This window comes from Acartia tonsa, chromosome 10 (genome assembly GCF_053477335.1).
Source record: "Acartia tonsa isolate MP-2025a chromosome 10, ASM5347733v1, whole genome shotgun sequence".
NCBI lineage: Eukaryota > Metazoa > Arthropoda > Copepoda > Calanoida > Acartiidae > Acartia > Acartia tonsa.
In genome coordinates, this window is record NC_137269.1 from 44,048,967 (window position 1) to 44,075,543 (window position 26,577).

The following is a 26,577-nucleotide window of genomic DNA, read 5'->3' on the forward strand; positions in this document are numbered from 1 at the left end:
AATATCAAATTATCATGTTTATGTATTCAGCAATTGTTCATAAAAACATTTTTAAAAATTATGAAATAATGATGCAAACAAAAAAAAGTATTTTGAAAATGATTTTAAAAAATTACAAATATCATAATTTTGGTAAAAAAATTTGTAATTAAAATTATAAAAAATATTTGAAGTTAAAATTTGAATATAGGATTTTTAAAGAACGAAGACACTCTACATTTCTTAGTATTGGCTGCTTGCCAAAATTTTCCTCAAAACTTAAAATACAAAAAAAAGACTTCATCAAAGCTTAGCAACTCTCGGTATATTCGTTCTTGTTTTTTTACTATAAGATTCTAAATTGTCACAATAAAATCTAAAATCAGTATGGCTTCGAAACCGATTAATATCCGCTGGATTAGAACCGGTTCTCAGTGATACTGAAAAATCATAATGTTAGGTTAGGCCCAGGCCTTCAGCTCCTCGAGGATAAGGAAACCGAAGTTAAAGTTATAATTCATCGTTTTACTATCCACGAAAAGCTGTCTATAATACGAAGCGAGCAATAACTATTAATTGTAAAAATCAAATTGATTTAATTGTTGAATAAAATTGATTTAATTGTTAAATGAAATTTATTTATTTGTTAAATAAAATTGATTTATTTATGGTTCCAAACATTCGATTTCTGTAACATCTGTGATTCTGAAAATATAAAAATATATTTTTTCTTGAAATAAATTTTTAAGGCTAAGCAGTTGAGCGTAAACTGATTTTTATAATTTAATTAGTGGAAAAATGTGGACATTAGTAATTTGTACAACCCAACATCAAGAATTGATAACCTAACCCTGGAGTTTTTAGATTGAGTTTTTAAACTTTGAGAGTCACAAAAATTTATGTTTAAATTTAAACTTGTAGCTGGCTAAAATAATGATTCCTCCCATCCACCCCCATTACCCCATTCTCTCTCCTCCTAATGGATGAACGAACTGACCAATATATGATGTATCCATGTTAGCAACCTAAATTGACGGAAAATATTCCCCTGTCAAAAATCCGCGTATATTCTACATCCACTCAGACATTTAAAAGAAATATGGACAGACACAAAGACGTACAGAGTAGCTTCGGTGCTAAAAATACTGTCCTACCAATGGATTTATTATTACTTGGATCTTACACAAGATTTTCATGTGCTGTAAAAAAAGTGAACTCTGTAGCGGGCTATACTACAACGATCTTCCCCATCCCCTCCTTTCCTATTGAATAAACGGCCCAACCAATGATTGCAAGGGGAAATTGCAACCTTAATTGACGAAAATTTTCTCCTGTTGTAACATCCATGTATATTGTCCATCCATTTAGGGTTGGGCCAGATACTTTTTAGGCCGGATACCGAATACTGGATATCCAGCTGATTTCTATGTCCGGATATCCGGTATCCGCCCGGATACCCGGATATCCGGCATTAGAAACAAGCTGGATATCCAATATCCGGCGTTAGAAATAAGCCGGATGTCCAATATCACGATAGTTTCAATATCCGGATATCCGGCCCAACCCTACGATCCATTACACTACCTTGGTTCATCATCTTCTTGTTCTCTGAGTCCAGCTACAGTCCTGGCAATGGATATATTATTACTTGGATATTTATGCTCTCTAATAAAGTGAACCATGCAGCGGGCTAAAATAACGTTAACTTCCATCCCCTTCCCTCCTAGTGGATGAACGACTTGACCAATAAAAGAATTCCATATTAGCACCCTAAATTTGCTACAATTTCCCCCTGTCATAATATCCATGTATATCCTACATCCATTGTATTAAGTAAAATATGTAGAACAATTTTAAATTTGAGTGATGTAGTTTCACTTTTTTGCTTTTAATGAAATAGTGGCTGCGCCAATAGCATCTAGGGGCTATAAGTTGAAAAGTAAGGACATTGCTACTTTATATTAACTAAAAAATTTGATAACAGACCCAAAGTGATAAGCTTTTGAGAGAATTACTTGAATTTTTTTTAGATATTTTACCAGGAAGGGAGAGAACTTCGGGCTAGTCCCTAAAGTTTTTAGTAACGTCTTATTCGTTGATTTAACAACTTTGGGATTTCTTAAAAATTTAGATGGGTTGGTTCATTAAGTTGGGTGTCCAAACGTATCAACCACTAATTGTAGTCTACAGAAAGAGGAATTCATCAATTCATCGGCCATTGTCTTCTCCCTTTAGCTCCCTGGTATTTTGCAGACGAATAGCGGAAGAATTGGCATAAATTAAATTTCTAAATTCTTACTTGGCATATTTGACAGCAGCTTCATCTGTAAGATTTTCAGGTTCCAGGTATTCTTGGGGCAGGATGTCAAGGTCAACTCCAACCTTAACATATCATTATAATACAAGATCTCTGTGTGTGTGCCAAAAGATCTCGCTAACCGCTAAAACCAATATGGTTCTCCTTTCTAAGTCCTGGTAAGGTTTATAACTATTTTGGTAGAGGGTACCATCCTCCCAAAAGCAAACGCCCCTAGAAAAAAATTAACCCGCACAAGAAATAGAATTTTTAAAACTACAATTATATAAAGGAGTGGAGGTCAACTTCTGTTTGTGTGTCTGTCTGTCTGTGTGTGTGTCTTTCAGTCTGTTTGTGTGTGTGTGCATGTATGTCTGTCTGTTTGTGTGTGTGCATGTGTGTCTGTCTGTTTGTGTGTGTATATGTTTGTCTGTCTGTTTGTGTGTCTTTCAATCTGTCTGTGTGTCTCTCAGTCTGTTTGTGTGTCTTTTCAGTCTGTCTGTTCATCCATTGGTCAGCCTTTCTGTCAGTCTGTCACAAACAGATTTACTTAATTACTGTTTTAAAAATCAATACTTGAGATTCTAAAACCTTACTGCACTGCAATACCGCCTCCATTCTGTTCATAAGTCTGTCAGTCTGTCTGTCTATGTTTCTGTTAGTCTGTCTGTATGCAGTGACTAAAAGTTTTTCTGTTCATCTGTCAGTCAGTTTCTGCCAGTCCATCTGTTTTTCTGTCTGTCAGTCAGTCTCTCTGTAAGTCAGTCAGTCTGTCTGTCAGTCAGTATGCCTGTAAGACAGTCAGGCAGTCAGTCTGTCTGTCTATCAGTCAGCCTGTCTGTCAGCCTGTCTGTCTGTCAGTTAGTCTGTTTGTTAGTCAGTCTGTCTGTCAGTCAGTCTGCCTGTCAGTTTTTCTGTCTGTCTGTCAGTCTGTCTTTGTGGCTATCTGTCAATCTGTAAGTCTTTTAGTCTGTCCGTTCATCTGTCTTTCTGTCAGTCTATCACAAACAGATTTACTTACTGGTTTAAAAATGTCAATACTTGAGATTCTAAAACCTTACTGCACTGCAATACCGCCTCCAATCTGTATGTTCAAAAGTCTGTGTGTCTGCCAATCTGTTTGTTTATATGTCTGTCTGTGAGTCTATCAGTCTGTTCCTGTGTCTGTCAGTCAATCCGTTTGTCTGTCTGTCAGTCAGTTTGTGTGTTTTTCAATCTGTCTGTTTGTCAGTCTGTCTGTCCGTCATTTAGTATGTCCGTTTATCAGTCTGTCAGTCTGTCAGTCTGTCAGTCTGTCAGTCTGTCAGTCTGTCAGTCTGTCAGTCTGTCAGTCTGTCAGTCTGTCAGTCTGTCAGTCTGTCTGTCAGTCTGTCAGTCTGTCAGTCTGGCTGTCTGGCTGTCAGTCTGTCAGCCTGTCTGTCAGTCTGCCTGTCAGTCAATCTGTCTGTCTGTCTTTCAGTCAGTCTGTCTGTCTGTCTGTCAGTCAGTCAGTCAGTTAGTCTGTCTGTCTGTCAGCCAGTCTGTCTGTTTGTCTGTCTGCTTGTGAGTTTGTGAGTCTGTTTCTTTGTCTGTCAGTCTGTCTATCTATGTGTCTCTCAGTCTTTCTATGTGTTTGTCTTTCTGTCTGTCACACACACAGAGTTACTTACTGGTTCCGGAACATCTAACTCTTCAGAATCTGGCAGAGGAATTCTGAATCCCTGTAGCTCGTACTGACGGTCAATATACCTGTAATAGTTATTTTTAGGTTATAGACAGTTTTCCGCGGATATTTAAATGATAAAATTGTAAGATTTAAACCAATTTTGTTAGCCCCGAGGGGCCGATGTCTTGGGCAAAAAAAAATATTTTGGAAAATTGTCTAAAATACGGTGCTACACATGATTTTTCGGTAGGGCTGAGACCTAGTTCTAATCTAGCGGATATTAATCGGTTTCGAAACCATACTGGAAAATATTCATTGAATTAGCTGAATTATTTTCTTTTACAGAAAACTTTTTAACATTTTTAATTTATGAACCAAATATATTTTCAAAAATTTCATGTAAATTTAATGTTTAAAGTGGTGATTTCTAGGAAAATACGACACAATCTTACAAGCATTCTGTATACTTAAAATTGCACGGCAGAATTAAATTAATAACAAGCCTCTATATTTATTTATATCCGTTTGTATCGCATCGTATTATAGACAGATTTCCGCGGATAATAAAAAAGATTAATTCCAGTTTTGTTAGCCCCGAGGGGCCGAAGTCCTGGGCCAACAAAACTTGAAATAATTTTATGATGTTTTATCTTATTATCAGTGGAAAACTGTCTATAATACGATAAGATACATGTTTTTTAGTATGGCTTAGAACCAGTTCTAATCCAGCTGATATTCATTGGTTTCAAAGCCATACTGGAAAAAAAGGTTTTACCTTTTAATAGCTTTATCATCATTCTTCTTAATTTTTCTCATGTGCTGCAACCAAACACAACGATACCATTCCGGAGATTTGGCAAGGCACATCTAAAGAAGCAGATTATAGTGCCATATAAAAATTGACGTCAGTATACATTTTAATTGACCGATAGTAAAATGTATACTGGCCTATCATTGGTCATTTGTATCTAAACAAGGACAGGTAAGTCTATAAATATGACAATCCCTCTTTTTTAAAAATATTCAAAGCAAACAAACGGGTTCCAATTCAAGGCTTTCTCGAGTCTGCCGAGAACTTTTATTTAGTGTTGCTTATACAATCAAGATTCAATTATAAAAATCTTTATTATATTATAATCAAGTTATGGAAGAAATCAATCTTTAAAAATTGTTATTTAAAATAAATATCACTACTGAAAGAATAAAAACAAACCTGATAATTAACTAAGATTTCTTCGTCTTTCTTTATGGCGGTTCTAGCTGTTAATGATCTGATTAGTCCAAATCTAAAAAAAAAACAAGGATGACAACATCCATAGGTAGTACAAACAGACATAATGAATCATAGAGAAGATGTTCAGTTGATAAAAATGCAATAATTCATAGAATCAAGAAACTTTTATGAAATAATGATAATACATGTCTTTTTATACGTGACTGACAGACTGATGAACAAAGTAAATTATACACTAGATGCTCATTGATACAGAGAATCTTCACCAAAAATTTTATCCGTCTATCTTCAATACCAGCCGAGAAAATCGCATTTCTCCCATAGCGTTACGAACTGACTGACAGATGAAGTGAAATATAGAGTAGCTTCGCTACTAGAAAATTATTTCAAGGACAACAAGGTACAATATTATTAGCGAGGCATTTCTATAATCAAATCCTAAGAATGAAAGTACGTCCCTTTACTGTATCCTGTATTTACATAATTTTGCAACTAATTTATATACAATTTTGTTTAGACTTACATAGTATGTTCTGCTTATTAAGTTCTGGCACTCTACAATAGTTACTGTTCGTTTGATCTTCCTTGTTACTTTAAAGCTTTGCTTTCATTGATATTGTCATCCTTGTTTAATTTTATATAAAATTGGGGTCATGGAAAGAAAACGTAGTTGCGGGTTTCATCGTATTTTCACATTAGCTTTTGAAATGTTATTTTAGGTTAGGTTAGTTTAAGTAAATATTAATGAGTGCCCCGCAGGGCTAGAGCCCCCCTCGGGGGCTAGAAATAGGAGAAAATCTACTGTGAAATTACGACGAAACCCGCAACTTTGTTTTCTTTCCATGATCCTAAAATTGTTACCTTGGATGTTCATAAAGAGTCCATTCTGTATTTGGAGTAAATGTGTGATTTGCCTTAAAATTATATTTTTTCAAAAAAATATATTTTTGTTCGTCTTTAATTTTTTATGGGGAAAATTTGATTTTGTATTAGTATTAGGCAATAAAGGCTTCTGAAGCAGGGAGGGAGGGGACATTGGACTGTTAATTACACTTGTCCCCAAAGGTTTTTTTTATAACGTTTTCTTATTTGCTGGATAAACAGCTTTGGTAACTTTTATTGTTGTTGGGTTGTTTTATTCATTATCATTGGGGATGCATGCACATCATTTTCAATCTTATCACTTTAGAGCCCTGCTTCTTAACTTAAGTATTAAATTCCACTAAAAAATCATGTATAGCATTGTATCACAGACAATTTTCCACGAATATTAAAATATAAATCAGGAAATAAATACCAGATTGTTAGCCCGGGTCTTGGGCATATTTTTCATTTTAATATCTGGGAAAACTGTCTATAATACGATGTGTACCTTATGTGCTAGAGTGGCACAGTATTGATTAATTCTATGGTAGCCATTTGGAATATCCATATCTATATCTCCATTTAACCTAAATTAAAAACACTTTTGGATGCTTTTCCTGAAAGTGCCTAGCGAGCAGAACCCCCCCCCCTATTTAAAAAAAAAAAAAATTAATTAAAATGGGTATTTTTTTCTTTATGTACAACTAGCGGCTGCGTCCCTAGTATCTAGGGATATTAGAAGGGACATGAAAGAGCAGAAAAATAACATAAAACCATACGACTTTTTTATAAAAATTAAACAGCCTAAAACCACCCTGGGACCTATAAGAAGCTTCACTCTAAAGGAGAACCATATCGGTTCAGCGATTAGCGAGATCTTTCGCTACAGACAAAAAAGCTTACTACTGTATACAATAGGATTATAAGATTAAAACTGGTTTCAATATCATGATTGTACATTTTTATATTCATAGAAAACTGGTTATAATACGATACGATACTCGATATTTTTAAATTTGGCTTAGAACCGGTTCTAACCCAGCTGATAGTAACCGGTTTTGAATCCATACTATAAAAAGTTTACCTAATTCTGTAATCTGAATGAGGCATGTGTTCACTAGCGTATGTCGAGGTTTTTATCTACAAAACAAATAATATATTTTTTATAATAAAAAGTATTTGCAATAGTTTATTTGGACCAGGTGCAGTTTACGGTAAAATGTTCAAAGTTGAAAAAATATTTCTAAGAGGATATTACCAATTTTCTTTTTGTCATTTGTTTTTTTGTTGAAATTAAACAGTTTTTATTTACCTTAATACCATTATATAAAGCCACAATTTCTCCAGATTCAAAATCCTTTTTGGCAAACAGACCTTCTCCACCTTGACAATAAAAAATATTTTTTTAAAAATTATTAAGTAAAAAATAGTTATTTATCGCACTGTATTATAGATAGCTTTCCGCTGTTATTAAAATTATAATTTTAAAAACAGTTTTATTAACCCCGAGGGGCCAAAGACCCGGGCTACAAAAACTGGCATTAATACATGATATTCTAGTATGGCTGAGAACCGGTACTAATTCAGCGGATATTAATAGTTTTCAAAGCCATACTGAAAAAAAAATTGCAAGCAATTTTCAAAAGGATGTCCTTCACTTTTTAATTTTTTTTGCAAGATACTAAGACCATACTTAACACTTAACTTTTGCAGGTATAACTAAAAAACATTTTTTGACATGACATGAAAATTGATTATTTTTACCTTGAGGTAATGTTGACTCATTTACATAAACTCTCTCATTCTCCCAAGGATCTCTTAATATTATTTCAATTAATAAACATGAAAGAAAATGGAGTATAGTCCCTTTCGATGTAACGCCTCTTAAGAGGCGTTTCGTCGTATTTTCACAGTATCTTTTGATTATTTATTTTAGGTTAGGTTAAGTTAGATTAGGTCAGGTGATTGCCCCGCAGGCAGAAATAAGAGAAAAGCTACTGTGTAAATGCGAGGAGACGCCCCATAATCAAACAAATGTTACGTGGTCATAAAAAAAGAGGAAGAAAAAAGAGAAAGAAGAATATAAGCATAGAAGATATTAAAAATCACGAAACCTTCATAAAAAAATCAAAAATCTACCTTCAATAGCAGAAGAGAAAATCATAAATGTGTGAAAACGCCAAAGATATGATCATATGAAATCCAAAAAGAAATGTGAAAAAATTATATCATACAAATCTATACTTTAATTGTCTAAGAATTCCCACAAAAGATGGTTATAACATTTTTATATTAAGATTTCTTTCATATTGTTAAAGCTATACCCAGTAGAATTGTAGGTATACCTAAATCTAGTTCAGGATCATGGAAGAAAACGAAGTAGCGGGTTTTATCGTATTTCGGAATAGCTTTCGATAAGTACTTTTAGGTTAGGTTAGGTCATGAAATAGGCCCTGCAGGGTTAGAGCCCCCTATAGGGGCTAGAAATAGGAGAAAAGCAACTGTGAAAATACGGCGAAACCACATACTTCGTTTTTTTTCTATAAATTTAAAATTAGTAAATACCTTAGTAATGGATGTAAAGCTATATTTCTAATGCTTGGATTTTCATATTCATAAATCTGTCCGGTTCCAGTGCTGAAATAATAAATAAATTTCAAATGGAATTAATTTGCTGAATCACGCCCCTGAATATTTATTATTTGTTATTTAACGTAAGTATGACTTTTAGATAGCATTTGATACATTTATGATTCAAAATATAACAATGTCCATCCGTCTGTAGATTAAGATTTCGTTAACTGCTTGCTTGTTTAGTTCTGGTTTACAGGGAATCTTCCTATTAGTCAAAATATGGTTTACAGCTATTTTCCTTGGTAGCAGAATGGTTTTACCACCCTTAACTCGTCAATTACCTCATATGGGCGGAGATGCTGTCTATGACATGAAACGCCATGGTCCAACAACCCAGGATAACCAAGGATAACCAATGAGAACCAAATGTCTCCTTTTCTGTCCATAACACCCGGGGCATTAGGTTAAGTAACACCCATCAGACAACCAACCCTTTGATTGCAAGACCTTTATCCGAGAAGTCCTAATTGTGCATGGTAATGAGTTGCATCTGTTTTGGGCCAAGGCATTCCCCCTACTCTAACTATTCAAGTCACGCACTTGACATAGTAGCAGATGGGCCATTTCTAACATCTTTAGTTATGACGCGGTGTCAAGCCGAAATTCGAACCTATCACCTCCCCGACGACGAGCGAGTGCGCTACGTGTTGAGCCACGGTCGCGGGTGCCTTTTCTCAATGTGAAAAAATTTAATATTTTACCTAAATATTGGTTTCTTAATTCCATCTTCAGTGACGACTCCAAGTAGCTCACATACCTGACCCCTAACTAAAATGATAACATGACCAACAGACCGACTAACCAAATATATAATGGATGCTTATAGAATAGGGAATCTTTACAAAAAAAAGCTCTAAATCATAAATCGCAACCTAAACATTAACGTATTCCTGTAACTATTTCTTACAGACAAACATAGGGAAGGACGGGCTTTTCTAATAATAGAGTAGCCTCGCAATTTTAACCAGTCCCCTAGAGGCATTTAGGAGCCCTTGAGAGGGGGGGGGGAGGAATCAATCCCACATTTTCAATTGTAGTTTTAGAAAGAAAAGGTGGTTCAGTAGTTAGCGAGATTTTTCGCTAGACCAAAAAAAGCTTACTTCTTTATATAATAGAACTAGCGGCTTCGCCCCTAGCCTCTAGGGGCTTTGCCCCAAGAGGTTTGATCAACCTAATTTTTCGAATTTTAGATTTAAAAAGAAAAAGTAAAAAAAAAAATTTTTTTGGGGGGGGGATATTTTTCATTTTTAGGGGGGTGGGGGTGTCCCACCCCCCAAAGAAAATAGCTTAAAACCACCACAGGACCAGTAGGTATATTCCCTGAAGAGTAGAGCCCAATCGGTTCAGTGATTACTGAGATCTTAAGCTTCAGACGGACAGACAGACGGACAGACGGACAGACGGACAGACAGACAGACAGACAGACATCGTTCTACTTTGTATTATAGATATACCCGTCGATTTAATAAAAATAGAAAAATAGAGGAATCCATTATGACAGAACTCATAAAAATGCACATTTTCACAGTACCTTTTGAAAGGTTAAATTTTAGGTTAGAGACTAAAAAAGATGAAAAGCTGCTGTGAAAATACGACGAAGCGCCACCTAAGAGGGGATGTCACAAGAGTTTACCTAATTTTTCATCCCTAAATTCTCCTCTAATGGCCATTTTCATATCAGGATAAATATATGCCAAGTCCTCTCCTAAAATAAAAACATTAAAATGTTGCAGGTTTATTTACAACAACAAAAAAGCTTTTTTTCTCTATATTGTTCTTATGAAATATATTTGTTGAAATTTATTATTTTGATTGAATAATGAAATACTGCCAGTTGAAGAAAAAAAAGATTTAAACTGTATTGAGTTCACATTAAAATATTTTTTAATAATTTTTAGTAAACCTTCCTTAATTATTGCACCGCCAATAATAAAGAGTAGAATATTTGAATTTGTAATATCCATAAGATTACTAATGACCCTTAATTAACCCTCCTCTCGAACAAGGGGGGGGGGGGGGGGGAGAAAGTTCTAGCAAGTAAAAAGGAATTATGAACTTTGTCTTAGGAATTAGAGGTTATTTGGCAAAAAAGTTTCCTTTTGGGATGTAGTTTCTCCCCATTAAAAAAAATGTAGTTTGCCTTAAAGTTCAGGTGCTGCAGGCCTATAGGTGGTCTCTGAACAGAGCTGGATCTTTAAATCATTTCAATGGTGCGTTCATTCGGGGTGAGCCAACTTTCCACCAATGAGAGCACAGCATTTTACAAAATGCCGCGCTGTGAATGGCTGAAAATAGGTGCACCCCGAGTTAACGCACCATTGAAATGATTTAAAGATCAAGCTCAGGTAAAAATAAAAAATAAATCTTTTTTTTTTGAATAGTTAGAGGTCAACCTATAAAACAAAATATGCATCTTTTTTTATGTTATATACATATTTGAAGAAAAAATATGAATATTTTGTTTTATAAGTTGAGTTCTGACTATTCAGAGGGCATTGTGCTAGTTTTTGTACTAGTCCTAAAAGTTTTATTATTATTTAGTTGGCTTAACTACTTCAAGAGCTATTATTGAATTTTGATTAGTTGGTTCATTAAGTTGAATGTCCAAACGTTTCACCTACTAATTGTAATATACAGAAGCGGTATTTTTGTGTAGCATTATTGGGGATGTTCATCAATTTATCGCTCATTGTCTTATCCCTTTAGATCCCTGGATGGATCCTAAGTTTTGACAAAGACCAAAGTGACTGAAAAATCAGCATGTGACGTTTTTTTAGGGGTTTTCTTTCCCACTTCTCATCTCATCTCTCTCATTTTTATGACGTTACGTGGATCATTTTTCAGTCACTTTGGTCTTTGTCTAGGTTATTATAATCACCTGTGAAAGCTCCCTTTTCATCAACTTTACCAACGACCCATCCAGATCTGTCATACATACCCTTAACAATGATTAAAGTAAAATGGATTATATTTCCAGCATGGCTTCGAAACCAATTAGTATCCGCTGGATTAGAACTGGTTCTCAACCATACTCAAAAATCAAAGTATTACAAACAATATTCCACGAAAAATAAAATAAAAATCATAAGACCAGTTTTAATCTTATATTTCTTTCATTTTAATATTCGCGGAGAGCTGTCTATAACAATATGCGATGAATAACTATTAAAAAGGTCAGACACATACCACCACAGTTTGTTTATTTGCAAATAAATTTCAAGATTAAAAAACTTAATAGTTATTTATCATATTTTCGTAATATTGTGAATGCTAGAAAGGATATTAAAATTATTTCAACAATTTTGGTCATGTGATCAAAATTTGAATTTTCCTTCTACTATTGCCCCCTCTGGGGGCGAAGTAGGTGGAAATTTAAATTTTTGTCACTTGACCTTAATATTGGTGAAATAATTTTGAATGACCTTTCTTGTATAAGCAATATTAATAAAATATGATACTTGGTTTTGTCTCATTCTCTATCTTTTTCTTAAATTCAAAAAAGTCTATCAAAAAATTTACATCATCTAAGGGTGAACAATAAATATCTCTGTCTATTTTTCTCTATATTTCTTCCCCCTCCCCCCTCCCTCACTTTTCTGTCTATTTCCTTCTCTCTCTCCTCCTCTTTTGTACGTTCATTTATACAATAGAGATAACCTAGAGACAGCACAAGGGAATTTTGTTTACATTATGTATCAGCTATAAATTGTTGAATATCTTAGGTTAAAGCTTTCCTTGGGTGAAGTATTTGAAGAAAATATTTCTCCCATCATATAATGTGAAGCGTATGACACAACATATAATAAGTTAGTTATAAATAATTTAATTTCTTATAATAAAGTTATCTTTCTAAAAATTATATCATTGCAAAATTTAGTTGCAAATAATGTTGCCTATAGGGCTGTATTTCATATACAACAAAAAGTGAACAAGGGTTTCTTTTTAAGAAAAAAATGGGGTCAGATTGACCATCTATGTCTAATGTTTATACCCACATCAAATATTAAATTATAACAATGTACAGTAGAGTGGATCAATTTTGGACATTGAATTTGTAATCAACATCTACAGTTTAAACGTCATATAAGAAACCTAAATATAAAAAATTGATTTTGATTGGGAAATGGGGGGAAGGTGTTTCCATGCATTAAAAATTTTAGAAGTTTATTCTGGAGGTGCAACTTTTTTTCTTTCAAAGTATTGTTTTATGCATCTTTTTGAATTTGTCTTGTTGATTAATATAAGAATATCAAATTGGTTTTAAAAAATATTCATCCAAGCATGAAAAATCTTAAATTAAATGTAAAATCTCTTGGTTTTTAAATTTATTTATGTATTTTTCTTGCTAGGATCAATAGTTTTAAAAACAGATTTTTTATTCTTATTCTACTCTTCAAGACAAAATTGGGAAGGTGCATAAAGCTATACTTTGAAAGAAAAATAATTGCCCCCCCCAAAAAAAAAAAAAAAAAAAATTCTCCCCACAAGTGTCTTTCTAAAAGTTTACATGCATCAGCAAGCCTCCCCATTATTCAAAATATTTTCTTTTCATTTTTTGGTCTCTTATATGATGTTCAGACAGAAAGTGTATGTAGCACATTTAAAATTAGAAAATCATTGAAAATCAAGCCACTCTAATGTACAGCATTTATTTCTTCAATTCCACAGTACAAAATTATTCCTGTATTTAAATTTAACATATCATTTAGGAATAGTTATTTCTCGCATCGTATTATAAACGGCTTTCCGCGGATATAGAATGTACAATTATGAGATTAAAACTAGTTTTTTTAGCCCCGAGGTGACGAAGTCACCGGCTAAAAAAACTAGTTTTAATCTTATGATTGTACGTTTCTATATTCGTAGAAAGCTTGATATAATACGATGCTAGACATAGTTTTTTCGTATGGATGAGAACCGGTTCCTATCCACCGGATTCGAATGAATACGAGAAAAAATATTCTTGTATTTAAAATTTAAAATCATGTTGGAATTTTTTTTTAATTTTTTAATAATGTACAGCAAATTATTTCCTTTTTATCTCATGTTTTGAAATTTATAAGATAGTTAGAATAAATTACAGAAATAATGAAAGATTCAAAGAAGAGAGCGTCAGGGGGGGGGTTGAGGGGGGTCTCCCCCCTCAGAAAAAGCTTGGGCTTAAATCTTCAACATATAAAGAAAACAAAATTATTTTAAAAATTTCTTTTTTATGTTAAATATTATTATTTTTGTGACACTTGATTTTAAATGACAAAAAATGTTGAAATAAATATTACCCACTGTATGAAATGTTAAATTAGAAATCAATAATGATGTTGGAAAATTTATTCTCATTTTATACTCTGAAAAAAGGAATTGACAAAAATAATAATTTTTATTCCAAACTTTTAAAACAGCATGCCTATTTCTTATTGGTTGACACTCGAATTAAAATAAAATAATGAATATTATTTCAAGACCAGAAATAAATTTGAAATAAATAATTTTCTTTCCCCTATATTTTTTATTACAAAATGCCAAGAATTAATTTTGAAATAAAATAATTTTCTTTCCAATATTTTTATTCCTTTATCTTATTGGACGTCATTTTGTGTCCAATGAGAGACTAGTGTTTAAATATTTTAAAGCTTATTACAGCATTTATTTTGAATATGATAATAGCAACATTCTCACATTAAATGTGATAAAATTAATTCTAATTAAAGAGATTAATTAGTAGAAAAACTATTTTAACACTTATAGAAATTTCATGTATTCTTACATAAAAGTAACAGGTTATCTGTCAGTCTATCTGTAGCTTATGATCTAGCTAAACGGTCAACCAATATGGTTCTTCTTACAATGAAGTTTCTCATAGGCCCAAGGAAGGTTTATGACTATTTTGGGGAAGGGTATTGTATCACCACTCTCCCATGAAAATTGCCACAAGAAAACGTCTAGAGCCGCTTGCCCTTAGTTAATGTTTTAAATAATAATCAAATTCTTTATATTGAAAAACAACGGTTTTTTTACCTCATTTTATTTAACTTTAACCTAAAGTTTCATGCTTTTGCTATCTTCAGAAAGATACTAATGATTTTAGAAAACAAATTGGAAGATTTTTACAAGATATTTTTGGGAGATTTTTGTCAACATGCTTAATTTTTCATAAAAATTTTGAACAGCTACATTGTATAGTTTCTTTAGAAGATGTTATTTTCTTTATGTAAGTTAGTATTTTCTGAGATCTTTAGTATTAAACAAAATCCTATATTTTATTATACAAAGAAATCCTTTTTTTCTGTAGCAAATAATCTCGCTAACCGCTGAACCGACATGATCTGGATAAGGTTGTAGGCTATTTTCTCTGTCCTTCCATTTCCCTTCGAATAGAGCCCCTAGCTTCTAGAGGATCTGTATTCAAAATGGTAAAAAAATGGCCTAAAACCATCCAGGGAACTGTGTGAAGCTTCCATGAAATAGAGAAATTAATCGGTTCAGAGATTAAGAAGCTTTAGACAAAAAAACTTACTACTTTATATAATAGGATTTTGAGTTACTATAAAATTTTAATTACAAACCTTCCAAACAATTCCTCTCAGAATTCCCTTGTAGTATCTACCAACCATTCTAAATAATATATACATTTCAAAATTGATTCATACAAGGTTAAATACACTCTATAACATTCTATAGTGACTATAGCCAGGGGCCTAAAGGGATAAGACAATGGCCGGTAATTTGATGTACATTCCAAAGATGATACACAAAATTATCCACTCTATGTATACTGTATAGTGGTTAAAAATTATAGACACTCAACTTATTGATCCATCAAAATTCAATGAAAGACTCCAAACTTGTTAAGCAAACAAATTTTAAAACGTAAATAAACAGCCCAATGTCCCCAAATCATAATTTCAGGAAAAGTTAAAATACATAATTTATTTTCTACCCAAGGGATACAAATGTTATAAATTCACAGCCGATTTGTTTGTTGTAAATGTAATTTTTCCGAACAGAAAGCTTACCTTAAAGTAGGAACTCCTCTCCACCTGGGTCCAAATTCTCTAAAGAAGCCATGGGGTACTCCATCTCTAAATTGAAAATAATTAATAATTAGGACCAGCGACTGGGCCTCAAAATTAAACCCGTATGGATGCTTTAGACATTTTTGGGATAGCCATATTTGGATTAGGTTTAGACTTCCAGCTGGGTTGATATCCCTTAGGTTTACAGGCAGCTACCAAGCCCTGGTCAATTCCCTCCATAATGCCAAGAAATTTCGAACAATTATTTGGAAGAAGAAAAATTTGGTTCAGCATTTGCGAAAAAAAATTGTACTACAAGTATAATTTTCCAAATAAAAAAAGTGTTACTTACTTGTAATATCCTTCAATCCAGCCTGTGTTTACCAAAGTTGCTTTAATCTATAAAGATGATAGGAATAATAAACAATAATTCAAACAAATCTAAAAAGTAGCTGTGTTTAATGCCATTGGAAAATGGGGATAGATGTCACAGCTTTTGGCCTACCTATTCTATTGACGTCATAGTAGAGGAAATAAGAAAAGGAAAGAAGGAAAGAAACCCCTAGAAAAGAGATTGGGCATGGGGTATTTCCTGACGTCAATAGAATAGGTAGGCCAAATAGCCAATAGCAGGTTGTTTATTACACTAGCCCCCAAAGTTTACAAATAAAATTTTCTTATTTTCCTAACAACTTTTGGGACTTTTATTGAATTTTGATTGGTTTGTTCAATAAATTGAGATCCAAACACTTCAATTACTAATTGTAATCTACAGAAGGGTTAATTTTGTGTACATCATTAGGGATGTACATGAATTTAACGGACATTGTCTTATCCCTTTAGATTCCTGGTTAATAGGCTAATTGAAAAAATTATAGTTTCTTACCTCTCCATTGAGAAGTCCATTTACCCACTCACCCTCAATTTTTTCAATTCCATCATCTCTTGAACTATAGGTGTGGATTCCTTTCCTGTCATATAAGACAAATTAGATTTTTATTCTATAAGTCAATTTGAGGGGGTATTATTGTAAATGTATATTTAATCATACAGTTTTAATTGCGAAACTAATAAAATCATTTCCAGTATGGCTTCGAAACCGAATAAAAAGCGCTGAAATACTACCAGTTCTTAGAAATACTGAAAAATCAAATATAGTATCGTATTAGAGACAATATTCCACAATATCAAAATGAAATCATAAAATTAATACCAGCTTTGTTAGACCTTGCCTTCGGCCCCTCGGTGCTAACAAAACAATAAATAACTATTAAATGCTTTAATGTAAGCTACAATATTCATGGATAACTAGATACTTGGGTTACGAGATCTGTATAATAATTACACCCTCCTTAGTGTTTTTCCGTCTGCTACCAAATTGCTTTCAGTTCAGCTGTGTTTATATTTTCACTATTAGCTGTTTTCAAAGACCCAATACAAAATCAGGACAGAGTCTCCGCCCTGTGGACATAGTTACATACAGTTCACGTCCTCTCTATTTTTTTACATAACGAATATAACAAATCAATTGTATATATTAATCTATGCTTGTAATACCTGTTTTTAATACCATTGATGAAAACTCCCATGAAGGTGTCCTTGTTCTCATACAGGAGACCTCCCTCACCCTCTGCCTCTCCAAAAGGATTCTTCTTTCCATGGAATCTAATTTATTAAATTCTTATGGTGTTTGTTATCCTTGTTAATAACACAAACTTTTTCGATAAATTTCCCACAAAATGCTTATCGAGTACTGACACTCCCCCCCCCCCTCTTATTTAAAAAAAAGCCTAATTCTTTAAGGTAGGACCTAACCCTGTGAGGTTTCCCAGTACCCAATATACCTAACCTATTTTATTTTAAAAATAGAAGTCTGGGGGAGTTCTGAGCTCGACAATGCAGTTTTAGGGAATGCGCCAAAAGAAAATTCGAATGTTTGGGTTTTAAGGATGCTGCTCAAAATGGTACAAAAAAATGACGTCATACTATAAAGTTATCCAATGAGAGGCCAGTATACATTGTAATTGACCAATGGTAAAATATATACTCGCCTCTCATTGGTTATTTTATCATATGACGTCAATTTTTTTGTACCATTTTGCGCAGCATCGTTTTAAGATAAACCTGCATTTTTTATATCCATCCCATTCCCAGCCAACTCCAAGATTTTGTGGCGTAGCAACAACCAGCTGGTAACTGTTCCAACTTTCTGCACCCTGAATTCAACAAATGTTTTGGTTCAAGGAAAGAAAACGAAGTAGCGGGTTTCGTCGTATTTTCACAGTTGTTTTTTTCTTATTTCTAGACCCTGCAAGTGGGGGGAGGCTCTAACACTTCGAGGCCAAATGCCTAACCCTGCAGAAAAATCATTAAGGTTGATTTAACAAATCTAATCTAAAATAACCTAAGTGACAATGCGACGAACCCCTCTACTTCGTTTTCTTTCCATGTTTTTTTCATAAATAACAATTTTCATAATTATTATATTGTTCAATCCAGATATCTTCTCCATAAAGGTACTCAACTATCATTCAGGATCTAAAGCGATAATACTATGGCCGATAAATTGATGTACATACCCAATGATGATATACAAAATAACCTCTTTTGTAGAATACAATTAGTAGTTTGAACACTCAACTTAATGATCATTTCAAAATTAATTAAAGATGTTGAGCCAACGAATAAGAAAACATTATTATAAAACTTTGGGGACTAGTGTAATAATCAGCTCAATGTTCCCTCCCTCAGCATCTATATTTGTAAAAGTTGTACAATTACAACATTATCAATGAATTCACTTTTACTATCTGAGGGAGCAATCACTATCCTGAACATTAAACCATATCTTTATTCCAGCTTAATCATCTTTAAGATCAAAGTAGCAAGTAAATCTCTTAAAATTGATATGTTACATTATTGTCATTAAATTTACAAACTCTAGATCAGTTTTGACCATCTTTAGGATTAAGTTCTCTATCCTGAACATTGTAATATACAGAGATCTTAAGCTTCAGACAGACATAAAGACGGACATCGTTCTACTTTGTATTATAGAAACACTATACTGAACATTCTAATATACCTTTATTCCCTCTAGATCCAAAATAGCAATTAGATCTGTAAAATTGATCTTTGACAACATTATCATTGAATTCTAAAGATTATAGTCCCTCCACAGATTATAACGTCATACGATAAAATAACCAATGACAGGCAAGCATAAATTTTACCATTGGTCAATTGCAGTGTATAATGGCCTCTCATGTGCGCTATTCTATTGTATGGCGTCATAATCTGTGGAGAGACTTTAATCATCTTCTTGAATTCTCAAACACTAGATCATTTTTGACTATCTGAGGGAGCAAATACTATCCTTAACATTCTAATAAACCTATATTCCCTTAAAAGTCATCAAAAGTAGCAGTTAGATCTGTAAAAATTGATGTATAACAAAATTATCATTGAATACACTATTTATAGATCATTTTTGAAAATCTTTAGGATTAAGTACTCTATCCATATTATTGTGCTATACATTTATTCCCTCTAGATTTAAAATACCAATTAGAAATGTAAAATTGATCTTTGACAACATAATCATTGAATTCTCCATCCCTAAGTGATTTTTGACCATCTAAGGGAGCAAAGACATTATGCTTAACATTAATTTATTCCTTTATCATGTATTGTAGCTAATTCACTATCCTAAACATCAGGGTTGGCAAAAATCCGGGTTTTTAAAAAAAAAAGTCCGCGGACAATTAAAAAGTCCAGTTTTAACCACATAAACCATGGAAAAAACCAGAATAGCTATAAAATAATGATATGATTTATTAGCAGTAAATTACAGATTAATTTAACAAATAATTTAATACATTTTAAATTACATCAATTTTTATAGATATATTTATTTACATTGACATAATTAGGGTAACTGTACTACAGGGCCTTTAAAGTCAATCTTGACTGTCCTTCGGCCCAATTTTCATTTAAGTTTTTTTTCTTATATATTTACAAGTTTCACAAATGATATAAAATAATACTAGCTATTTACAGGGTATGGCATTTAAGTAGCTTACTGGTTGCGATATTTAAATTATATTTAGGTTTTTCCACAGGGATAACACTTTCTCTCCCTGCATTGAAATGTTTTGTACTTTGATATACACTTATTTTTTACATATTTTTTAACAGTTTTGGATGAATTTAATGATCTTAGCTCACCTGCCCAACTATTCCAAATTTTCGGGATTTTTACTGAAGGGAAAGTTTCATATATTTTATAATTTGGCTTCTCTACTCTAAGACATTTTGATCTAGTATTTTGCAATGGTGTTAGAAAATTAAGCATACATTGGGGAAGTTTGTTTTCTAAATATTTAGAGACAAATTCAACTACATTTGCATCCCTTAGGTCAAAAATGTTAAGAATATCTAGTTTTCCCATCAGGGGCTCGGCATGCACATTGTACTTAGCATTTAAAACATTCCTTACAGCTTTCTTCTGTAGGTTATGAATTTTTGTGATATGCTCATCCTTTGCCGCACCCCAAACAATTAAGCCATACTCTATGTGGGGCTTAGCAAGGCTGTTGTAAATTGTTTTTAAAGTAGTGGTTGGAAAGAGCTTTTTTGTTTGGGATAGGGCATAGACTGAGCTTGCTATTTTATTTTCTACATAGTTTATATGTTTGTCCCACTTTAGTTCATCATCTATAAGAACACCAACAAACTTGAAAAATTTAGTATTACAATCTCTGCCAATTCTTTCAATTTTTTCCCCTCCTATTTTCAATGTGCATAACTCTGGATCAAATAGCTTTTTATGTGGGCGAAAAATCATATATTTAGTTTTTGATACATTCAAGGCTAGTTTATTTGCTCTAAACCAATTTTTTGCTTTATCGAGTTCTAAATTAGAATCTGCAATTAAATCATTTAAGTTGTTGTTTGATTTGCTAAATGTAGTATCATCAGCAAATAAATTTGTTAAAAAAGATGTTGCATTTGGTAAATCATTTATGTATAGAATGAATAAGAGGGGGCCTAAAATACTTCCCTGTGGAACCCCCGTTTGAATGATTTTTTTAGCTGAATTTACACCATTGATTGTAACAAACTGTTGTCGTCCTATTAAATAGTTTTCAAACCATTTCAAGGTATTTTTAAAACCATAGTGTTCAAGTTTGTTTAAAAGAATTTTTATATTTAGGACATCAAAGGCTTTTGAAAGATCTAGGAAAATGTTTATTGTGTATTCAGGGTTCTTTTTATTTAGATTTTCATAGATATGCTTAAGTAAATTTAATAAAGGCTGTGTTGTGTTATGATTAGGACGAAACCCATATTGATATTTATACAGGATATTACAATCTGATAAAAATTTGATCATTTGTAATGCAACAACTTTTTCTAAAATTTTGCTAAATGCTGAAAGAATAGAAATTGGACGATAATTAGTAAACTTATTTTTTTCCCCTGCTTTAAAAATAGGTACTACACGAGCAATTTTGTAATTTTGTGGTATGAATCCTGTTTTTAATGATAAATTAAATAGGTATACTAACGGATCAATAATTTCATTTATAACTTCTTTGATAAGAAAGATTGAGATGTTATCCTCCCCACAACTCTTTTTGCTTTTAAGTTTATTTAGAGCATACAACAAGTTCTTTTTAGTTACAATACCAAAATTGAAATTAGTATCATTTTTCTCCCCAAGAAAACTGTGAAAATTGGATTGAGAATTTGGTATATTTTCTGCAATTTTAGACCCAATACTTGAAAAAAAGTCGTTGAAACCATCAGCTATTGACTTTGCCCCTGAATATGATTTTATGTCATCATAAAAAATGTTAGGTAAACTTTCCTTATGCTTTCTTCCATTTATAACTGAGTTTATAAGAGTCCAAGTTTTCTTAATATCATTTGATAATTCTAGAAATTTATTGTGATAATAATCTTTTTTTGCCTTTCTTAATTTATTTTGGTAAAGCCGATTTAAGTCCCTCCAATCATTAAAATTAGTTTCATTAGGGTATTTGATGCGTTTTTTAAATAACTTATCTTTTTGTCTTCTGATAGAAAGTAGTTCTTGTGTCATCCATGGATTTTGGGGGTGTTTTTTTCGATTTTTTCTTCTGTTAGAGAAGGGAAAACTTTCATTAAATTCCTTTTCTATTTTTTTCTGGAATGACTCAAAAGCTACTTCCGGCCTAATTTCATTCATAACGCTGTCCCAATTTGATTTTGCTAATTTTTCTTTAAAAATATTGATATTTTTCTTAGACATACTTCTGACTTTATCTTCACTTATATCACCCCTTTCTTCCTTCCCCTCACATGTGTGTGCTAAAAAGACAGGTAAATGGTCTGTAATATGTTCTAGTATTAACCCACTTTGAAAATTTAAATTTTGTTTGTTAGAAAATATATTGTCAATACAAGTGGCTGTGTTTTCACTTATTCTTGATGGTAAAGTTATAGTAGGCATAAAGGAATGGGTAAGCATCAATGATAAAAACCTATTTGTAGGGGCATGATTTAGATGTGATAAAACATTAATGTTGAAATCTCCAGAAATTAATATTTCCTCTGCATTTTTAAATTCCTTACAGTCAAGCTTTTTGAGAATAAGTTCTAAGTCTTGTAGAAAGATATCAATGTTACTATTTGGTGGGCGATAAATGTTTCCTATTATCTTATATCTGCCGTTTTGTGTAAATACTTTAATAAACATGCTCTCAAGAAAACCTTCTTTAAAGAGATTTAAATCCCTTAACTCCTGAAAATTAAGTCCCTCCCTTATTAAGAATCCGACACCGCCCCCTTTTTTCCCCTCCCTCCCCTTGTATACTATAGTTTGATAGTTATGAATTTTAACATCCTGTTTATTATTTATAGCCCATAATTCTTGAAGTGAAATAACAGAGAAATTAAATTTTTCATTTGCTATATTTTTAAAAAGACTTTCGAGGCTTTTACAATTTTTCTTAAGACTTCTTATATTATATGATAACAAGGAGCAAATTTCTGTCTTTTCCTTATACAGATCATTAAATTCTTCCAAGCTGAAGTAAGAACATTTAAAAAGATTTTCATCTACAAAATTATCAATCATTTTCAATATGAGACCAGTAAGCTAAGTTTAATGCCACGAGAATAGAAAAAAATACGAGAGTCATGCTCCAGTTGGTAATGTGCAAGGATATATATACAGGCAAAATATTTCACATGACAGGGATGTGTTAATTTTTAAGTTAAGATGTTTTAACAATGCTGATAAAATTTGAGAATAGGAAAGTTATAAACTTTAATAATGAAATTTGGATCTTTTGTAACTATGAAGTAATATAGATAGCAATCTTTTTTAAAATTCTGATAATTCACATAAAGTCCTAATTTTTATTATAATTGTCCTTTTTGATTTTTTGAATTAATAAGTCTACCTCACTTTCAGTCATGGTCACTTTACTGTCATCATCTCCGAACTGCTTAGTGATGGGTTCCCAGCCGCCGTCCCGCTTGACCTGCATGCAGATGGTCCCGTTCTGGTCTGAGCTGAATGCGTTGATGTCTCCATTTCTCTTGAGCTTCTTCAGATGTTGTATAAGCATACTCCTTCGCTTTGTCAGGTGAAAGCAGATGAAAAAGTTGGGAAGTTTGATATTTGCCTTTTCTTCTTTTGATTTTGCATTTCGCTTTTCTTCTCCTTTAAGCCCACCTTTCTTAACAGACTTGACCAGCTTGCTGTAGGCACTATCATTGCAGCGGTTGTTGAATTTAATCAGAATAGAACCCGGCCCTTTCAGTCTGTGGCAGGCTGCTAAGTCGCTGTCTGGAATTTCGATGCCATAATGCTCTAGGATAAGTTCCTTGGAATGCTCTTGGATGGTTTTATTTTCTTTTTTCAGGGTCTCGTCCGATTTGATTATTGTATGTAGATTTTTAGTTGGGATGTCTGGACTGTGCAAGATAAAGTTGCTTTTCAGGTTTCTTTGCCAGAGAATATCATTATCATCTTTCAGGCCTCTTATTTGTTGCTTTGTGTCTTCTCGTTCGTCTGAGTGAAAGTCCTTCTCACGCTGCTCAAAGATGGTTTCAAAGGCACAAATAATTCCTTCAAAAGCTTGGTTGCCATTACTTATTTCTTTTTTCAGACCAAATTTTAGAAGAATATTTGACAGTCTGGTTAATTGATCTTCACTAATAGTTATTTTTTGGGCTGGCATTTTTGCTGTCACTTGAAAATATTTCGCTGTATATAAGTTTAACCTTTAGCACATATGTTGTAATTTAACCTTTAATCCAGGTGTTCACTGCTCAGCGGTCAAACTATAAGTTTTTTTGTTATTGTAAATTCTAATGTTTTCATACAGTTGTACAGGCGTTTTAAGAAAAATAAGAAGTTTCTTAAGAAAAAATAGTAATTTAGGATCTTTTTGGAGACAAAAACAGCATTTTTTTCAAGGTGGACTTTTGCTATGGATTTTTGTTGGTGGTTAAAACCGGAAAAATACACGTGGTTTTAACTGCCCTGGACTTTTCTTGCCAACCCTGCTAAACATTCTAATATACCTTGATTCCTTCTTGATCATCCCTGAGGTCAAGATCGGCAGCTAAATCTTCTTGAAGTTGATCAATGATGATATCATCATCATCAGCCACTTCAGTAAACAACCACTCCTACAAGTATTTGTAATTGGTTGTTTCTTGTAGGGGCACTGTATTTGTAGGGACAGAGAACAGCATAAAAATACAGCAAACAACCGAAGATTCAATTCTAAAAATAGAATAGCCTAAAACCACCCCGGGACCTATGTGAAGCTTTTATAAAATGTACTCATCTCAATCAGTTCAGTAAATTTTAAGCTAAAAAAAAAATTCAAACGTCCAAGGAAGGTTTATAACTTTTTGGGGGGAGGGTACCACCAAATTCACAAGAGAAATCACAAATATATTAAAGTTCCGCTAGGCGGCGCCACTATATGACTTACTGAACTTCCCTATGTACAAGAATGCCAAAACTTATTCTTTTTATTACTACAATTTAAAGTAGTAGGTCTACTACCCCCTTCCTTAACCCCACCTTAAGAACCCTTAAAGGCCTCTAGGGGCGTAGCCGCTAGTAATATAATAAAGTTAAACTGAACCTTTAATTGTTGGACAGTCTGCATCTCTTCTTGGTCGGCTTCGCTCCCATCTGCAGGGAGCTCAACTAAAGTTGGCATCTTAAATTCTTCTGAAAATCACATGCCAAACTTTTAGTTTATGGGGGGGAGTATGTCTTTCTTTCTCTATCTCTGTCTCTGTCTATCTCTATCTTTCTCTCTCACTCACTCTCTCTTTTTTACTCTTGCTTGTTCTCAACGTAGTCTCTCATTTTTAGCTTATTGCCCTGAAAAGCTTAGCTGACATTCCTTGTTCTCGTCCTTGTTTGTAAATCTTGGTGGTGAAGATGCTCTATAACTAGAGCAAGTTCAACATACATATATATTCAATAGGGAGGGAAGGGACATCAGGCTGTTTGTTTAAATTACACTAGTCCCCAAAGTTTTATAATAATGTTTAGCCTAATAACATTGGGGACTTTTATTGAATTTTGATTGGGTGGATCGTTAGGTTAATTGTTCAAACGTTTCAACCACTAATTGTAATCAACAGAAGGGGTAATTTTGTGTATTATCAATGGGGATGTACATCAATTTATAAGCCATTGCCTTAACTCTGCATAAACACACAAAAGCACAATGCTTTTCAATATTTGTCGAGTAAAACATTACATTTATACATAATAAAAATCAGGAATAAATAAAAATGCTTTTAAACATTACTGTATTTCAGTTCACTGTTCTGTTGCTGTGCTAATTATTCTTGTTTAATTACAGTTATCGCTTTTCATGTTTAGTTTTTTTTATTTTAAAACTTTATTCACTTTAAGCTACAACACAACAAGGATGACAACATCCATAAAAGCAAAGCTCTAAATGGTAAGACATACGAACATTATCAGAAATGCAGAATATATGCGGAAAATAATTCTGAACATACTGTAAATTAGTTGAAAAACTGATTTAATACAGGATACTGTTAAAGGACATACTAACACTTATAGGACTTAATTATAGAGATGCTTCGCTTATAACATTGTACCTTGTTGTAATAGGAATAAGTATTCCAAAAATCAAATGCTAGGATATTAATATCACAATAAATATTGTTTTAAATTGACGTACGGACATTCTTGTAACATTTGTAGTGTTGCTACTCTTTCTAAATCGTACCTAACTACTACAGAAATCACCATGCCAATTCTGACATGCTTAAGTAAATGACTGAACGACCTTAATTTTAGAAAAGGCTTGCTTTTAAAAATAGATACACTAAATCTAAAGCTACACTATAAATGGGTCAGCTTAAATTGCACTAGTTTAGTAACATATGCAGGGGGAAGTATAACTCTTACTATACTTACTACGCTTTTGAAATAGAAAGTCAGAAGCTTGCATTTAAAAGATCCAAAATTGTCTTTTTTTGGGAGGAGTAGCTTTCTGTTTATACTTAAAATCGATATATAATTACTTGGATGTTGCACCAGATTTTTATGTGCTCTAATAAAGTGACTGAAATAACGATCCATCCACTTAATTCCTATCCCCTCCCCTCTTAATGGATTAATAGACTGACCAATAAATGAGGTCTATATTAGCAACCTAAATTGACGACAAATTTTCCTAGGTCAATATATCTACAGATTCTATAATAATTTCTAATGATGATATGACTATTAAACCTCTGCTCGTTGTCTAATGGTAGTGCGTGATGTCTCTTGATACACAAAACTACCCCTTCTGTAGATTACAATTAACGGTTGAAACGTTTGGACACTCAACTTAGGAAAGCTTTGTAG

At 32.9% G+C, this 26,577-nt stretch overlaps 1 protein-coding gene across 1 annotated transcript; it reads right to left on the minus strand.

The window, feature by feature from the left end:
* On the minus strand, positions 1-24,933 carry LOC145330116 (uncharacterized). The gene is made up of 23 exons (XM_080174705.1): positions 24,821-24,933; positions 24,246-24,353; positions 17,790-17,881; positions 17,223-17,330; positions 16,552-16,636; positions 16,018-16,064; positions 15,666-15,731; positions 15,216-15,264; positions 11,531-11,591; positions 10,286-10,357; positions 9,354-9,420; positions 8,584-8,655; positions 7,783-7,835; positions 7,331-7,401; positions 7,103-7,158; positions 6,527-6,605; positions 6,016-6,068; positions 5,134-5,206; positions 4,696-4,787; positions 3,925-4,003; positions 2,279-2,361; positions 1,564-1,605; positions 1-684 (listed from the first exon to the last, which is right to left on the minus strand). The coding sequence occupies exons 1-23, from the start codon at positions 24,896-24,898 to the stop codon at positions 645-647; spliced, it is 1,626 nt and encodes a 541-aa protein (XP_080030831.1). The 5' UTR covers positions 24,899-24,933; the 3' UTR covers positions 1-644.
* Positions 24,934-26,577: the final 1,644 nt, after the last annotated feature.

Bases quoted from the DNA above. Each gene is read 5' to 3' on its own strand.
- LOC145330116 (XM_080174705.1), bottom strand. From the start codon at position 24,898: ATGCCAACTTTAGTTGAGCTCCCTGCAGATGGGAGCGAAGCCGACCAA. The intron at 10,358-11,530 runs GTGATTATAATA...TTTTTATTTTAG, and splicing joins TGAAAAGGGAGCTTTCACAG to GAGAGGACTTGGCATATATT. The intron at 7,402-7,782 runs GTAAAAATAATC...TTTATTGTCAAG, and splicing joins TGAGTCAACATTACCTCAAG to GTGGAGAAGGTCTGTTTGCC.